At 38.1% G+C, this 4840-nt stretch overlaps 1 protein-coding gene across 1 annotated transcript; it reads right to left on the bottom strand.

The window, feature by feature from the left end:
- LOC113766750 (endochitinase EP3-like) lies at positions 1-4552 on the bottom strand. Its single transcript, XM_027310905.1, has 4 exons — positions 4456-4552; positions 3985-4347; positions 3341-3393; positions 1-351 (listed from the first exon to the last, which is right to left on the bottom strand). The coding sequence occupies exons 1-4, from the start codon at positions 4550-4552 to the stop codon at positions 1-3; spliced, it is 864 nt and encodes a 287-aa protein (XP_027166706.1).
- Positions 4553-4840: the final 288 nt, after the last annotated feature.

The raw sequence follows: 4840 nt of genomic DNA, 5'->3' as shown, positions 1-4840 counted from the left end.
CTAGCACCTGAGATCAACACCCAACTGGTCACAATATTCAGTATAATACTCAACACGAGCACTAACAGCGTCCGGATTTGCACCATCACATTCAAGCTGTCCGTTAACGGCACGAATTGTAGCCCCAAAACCCTGACCAGAAATGATAAGATCATGACAATTGTTCATCCAGAACCACAAGGCAGTTTTGAATGAAATAACATTATCTGTGGCCACAGTTTCAGGTTCATTTAGTCCATTGAACCCTATGCTTCCCCCTGCTGGTCCATAGTTAAAGTTCCATGATATTTGTAATGGACCCCTGCCATAATATCCCTTGCCATGCACACATGGGTACTGAGTGTTGCTCTCATGTGACAGCCCCACCTCCCCCTGAGGCGAACCAAAGGGTTCGGCGGACCGCTTGCCCAGCTCTCGCCGGAACTCAGTCGTTCCTCAAGCAAATCCGGAATGCAACCAAAGGAATAACATACAACAATCCAAAACTTAAGCGAAACTTATATACATTGCTATCTCAAAAGGAAGTACAACCATCAAATGTACAAAGGTTCTCACTTCACCATACAACCAGCCCGTGCCAAGCACTAGGGCGAGAACCATTACAAAACCAAGAGCTAGACCAAGCTAGTCTATTCCAAGCTCTCATCCTTGCGTGCCTTCCCCTGTTAAGGAAAACAAAACTAAAGGGATGAGCTAAAAGCTCAGTGAGATTCTGAACATATGATCAAGCCATAAATCAAACAATAAGTCAAGAAACATTTACAATAGAAAGCGATAATGACACATACAATAAAAGGATACGTTCGTTCGTTTGTTCTCCGGTCATTTCCCTTCTTCCTTCAATCTTTTGAAATGCATTTTTCTTTTGTAAATAAAACCCTTATTCGTTCTTTCGTTTCATTCACTCCCCTCCTGGACGTTGGCCAGGCTCCACCAACCTCCACCAACCTACAAGGTAATACTCGAGTATACCAACGTTCACACCCAGGGTCACCATATCGCCCGACCGAGTCCGCTTCTGGACCGAGTCCGCTTCTGGCTCGAGTCGATCGGTAACAAAGGGCAGGGCCCAATTCAGCCAAAAGGCTTACATCATGCACAACTAATGTATCAATCATTAGATCGTTGAAAATTTCACATTTCTTTAGGTCGAGTGCGATAAAGTACACACTCGCCTAGAAAACTCGTTTTGGAAATCATTGAAAGCACTTAACACGTTATCAAACAATAATACAAGTCATGAAGTCAAGAAAATACAACAAACAAGGAACACTCACCTAGTTATGCAAAATAATGTGCAAAATATCCTTCCGGATATGACCCTCAGTCACCGAGAAAACCTAAGATTAAACGAGAGAGAATATTACAGTTCATCGAGCAAACAAGTAAGTGAAATCAAAGAAAAACCGGCAAATGATAAGTAAAACGTATAAAGACGCCTTTATAGTGAAAAGGGGATATTTGGATCGGAGGACGGAAATAACCAGGGTTTCATAAACCAAACGCAAAACGAACTCAAACGGGTTATAAAATGTCCGGCGGAAAACACTTGGACCAAAGACAACTCGGACTCCAACGAGATAGGCTAAAAATATTGTTTTCGGAATCGTTTAGATAGTTCAAAATCAACTCATACCCAAGCAGCTAGTATAGACTAAACGTCATGATATAAAATGGAAAACCGGTCATGGTATTGGCCAAACAAAAGTATACAAGTTCAAATAGAAACTTAGCCCTCAAGCGAAAATTTGGGCAGCACGCCCTTTGTATTTACCTATTTCCCAGCCATTTATGGCTTCATTATTTCCTCAATCAATCCCAAAGTCATGCACAATATAAACTCATTATAATCAAGCTAATGACATGTGCGGAAATGAAGTTTAGTTTGGAAAACAAAAGACAGTTTTAACGTTACTGAGCGGAACAGACGTAACAGGAGCTACACTTATCGGATTGAGGTGTAATGTACACCGTTTCGAAGCTAGGAGAAAGGGCTACAATGTTGAAGAAGGCCACTCAGTCCAGTTTGCAATGTATCTAGGTCAAATTTACCAAAACATCCCCAGGTTTTCCAATTCGAAGTTTACTGTGGCAGTCCTGATTCATTCAGTCATCTCTCAGCATATACAACTCCAATTCAAGTGATTCCAAAGCCATTTGAAAGCTAAGATACAAGGCTATAAGTCTTAAGAAGACATTGACAACCAAATCAGTAGTATTCCTGGTCAAAACAACCAATTACAGAAGCTGATTAGCATGTTCGGGTAGAAACAGGGCAGCAGGGGTATTTCAGTCTTTTCATAGGAACGTTGCTCCGATTGGCCTGAAATTTCAGGCAACTATAAAACATCATTCTCTACAACTTTCATGTTTTAACCTAAGGCTAATTCGGCCTCTAACTAGGTCCAACAGTGCCGGGAAGAATAGTGAGAAATTGGAACCCTAACCTGGAAATTTCGGTTCAAAGCAGAAATTTTCCGCAAATAGCTACAATTTACACACTAAGGCTTCATTCTAAACCATTCCCAACCATCATACATGGCCACACAATATTCATCATATTAAAACAGAAAAATCATGAATAAATGTAAAACTTCACCAATTTCTATCAAAAATCATGAAACAACACCTAAAGTTATCTCTTTAACTCACATAAGGTACCAATTGAGCATTAATAGGATCAAAGGGAAGGTTCCTTGGTCACATACCTTGCAAACCCAAGAAAAGATCCAATTTAACACCTTGGCCTTCCAAACCACTTCACAACCAACCTTAACACCACTAAACTAAGAGGTTTTATGGAGTAATTTGAATATTAAACGGTTGGAATGAAAGATTGAGCAAGTTTAGAAGTAAGAAAGTGGAGAGGTTTTTCTTCTTTTCTCAAGAAAGAGGGCCGGCCAAGAAGCTTTCAATTTTGGATGAATTTTGGGCAATTTTTTGATTTATTTGGTAAAGTAATGAATAGTGGTCAAAATGTAAGAATAAATCTCCAAGTGACACTTGTCACTTCAATTAATACATGGTTATCCTTTTGTCCTCTCACACCAATCCATTTAGTAGCCTCTAGTTATCTCTTAGCACCTAGTAAATTAATCTCAGTATCCCAAACTTAACCTAATTGGCCGAATTTCACCGAACTTTCCGCACTAGCGGGTCCCACGTCAATACTACACTTCAAATTTAACGTACACTAACTTATATCAAGAAAATGATTTGAAAACTATATTCACTTATAAAAATGTATAGAAAATTAATATATTGAAGAAAAGTATAAATTTATAGACAGGAAATAAAATAATGTCTAGAAAACATATAAAATTTTTCCGGGTTCTCACATCTCATCACAGTAATCTTTGGAGGGGCCGTCTATCTCTTCTATGTAGCACAAATCTGCGCAATGTAGAGAAGTCTGTATCAATTATCACTGTATTCAATTGCATATATGAAAGCCATTGATACATCATGGATTTTAGATGTTTTTACTATTAAAAAAATATATAATCTAAATACAAAAATAAATGAGAAAATAAAAAAATTGATTATTTAAAATCAGAATCTATAGTCAGTTATAATAATCAATCAAGAACAACCCCAAAACAATGTCATCAATAATTAAGAAGGGACCATATGTTATAAAGATATTGTAAAGTTACATGTAATCACAGACTAAATAAATAACCAATACAACAAAGTAGAAAAGAAAAAGGAAAACAATAACCCCTCTGCCCAGTTATAAGAGACACACCCTCATGATAAATTTCTTTTTTTTTTTAGGTGGGTCATTTTAAGTTATTTGACTTAGTAAGTATTTCATATTAATGTCGTTATCTTTGAAGAAAGCTCATGGACAACAGTGCACAGGACAACATCCTATGTAGAACTATACAAAGATTTAGTAAATAGGATCTCAGACTTAGAAAAGTTACTAAATATTTCAAAAAAAAAAACTAAATCTCCTTGGTGGAGTTGTTCAAAGCTTACGTCCAGTCTCATGAGTCACATGAGCAATGAAGGCAGCAATCTCCCTTTTAGAATCATCAACTGAACCAACTGTTCCAAACTCAGAATACGAATTCAGAGCTTCAAGAAATGCCGATGCAGTATAGAACCCTTTTCCAGCACAGCTTGAAGCAGCTTGATCAGAAGTCCCGCTCAAGAAAGCGTCTGTCACAACATCAGCAACTGAAACACCATTATTACCACCATCTGATGCAGCGGTGCAAGGGCCGAACTGGCAGCCTTTGCCACAATAGTCGTCGCTGGTGCCACAATAGCCCCACTGGCTGCAGCATAAATCTGGTTCAGAGTCACAGTTTTGGCTTGAAATCAGCTGGGAAAAGGACCCTACAAGAACCAATGTTTTCAGGACCGGACCGGACCGACCGCGGACCGGCCATGGCACCAATCCGGTCCAGTATCAAACACGGAAGCTAGTGGAAAACCGCTGGAAACCGTGTGAATCGCTAAAAACTTGAAACAATAACCTCAAATTCAAAACAATAACAAGAATGGAGGCTATTGGGATTCGAACTCTAGTCTTGATGACCATAATAAGGTATGCTTACCACTAAACCACAACTGAAGGACAAGCTTTTGTTATGTAGAATTTTACTTAACTTAACAAAAAAACTAAAATCAGATTAAATAAAAAAAACCCTAAAAGACCAAGCTTCACCAATTAGATTAAATTAAAAAAATCCCTAAAATTTTTGGCTTTTTTTTAGCTTCACCAATTAGATTTATATTTTTTGTAATAAACTTTTAAATTTTTTCAAGTTCAATTGATGAAATTGTGAAGGGGATGCTGTTGCCTTGTTATGCCAATGATGGAAGTTTG

This window comes from Coffea eugenioides, chromosome 3 (genome assembly GCF_003713205.1).
Source record: "Coffea eugenioides isolate CCC68of chromosome 3, Ceug_1.0, whole genome shotgun sequence".
Lineage (NCBI taxonomy): Eukaryota > Viridiplantae > Streptophyta > Magnoliopsida > Gentianales > Rubiaceae > Coffea > Coffea eugenioides.
Note: the sequence above shows the minus strand (reverse complement) of the source record. Positions and strands in the feature narration are given on the sequence as shown.

Excerpts from the sequence above, each read along its gene's own strand:
- LOC113766750 (XM_027310905.1), bottom strand. The coding sequence starts at position 4,552 with ATGGTCATCAAGACTAGAGTTCGAATCCCAATAGCCTCCATTCTTGTT. Across the intron at positions 3,394-3,984 it reads TGTGACTCATGAGACTGGAC|ATTTGTGCTACATAGAAGAG; the intron begins GTAAGCTTTGAA and ends TACATTGCGCAG. Across the intron at positions 352-3,340 it reads CCAAAGATTACTGTGATGAG|GAGAGCAACACTCAGTACCC; the intron begins ATGTGAGAACCC and ends GGGCTGTCACAT.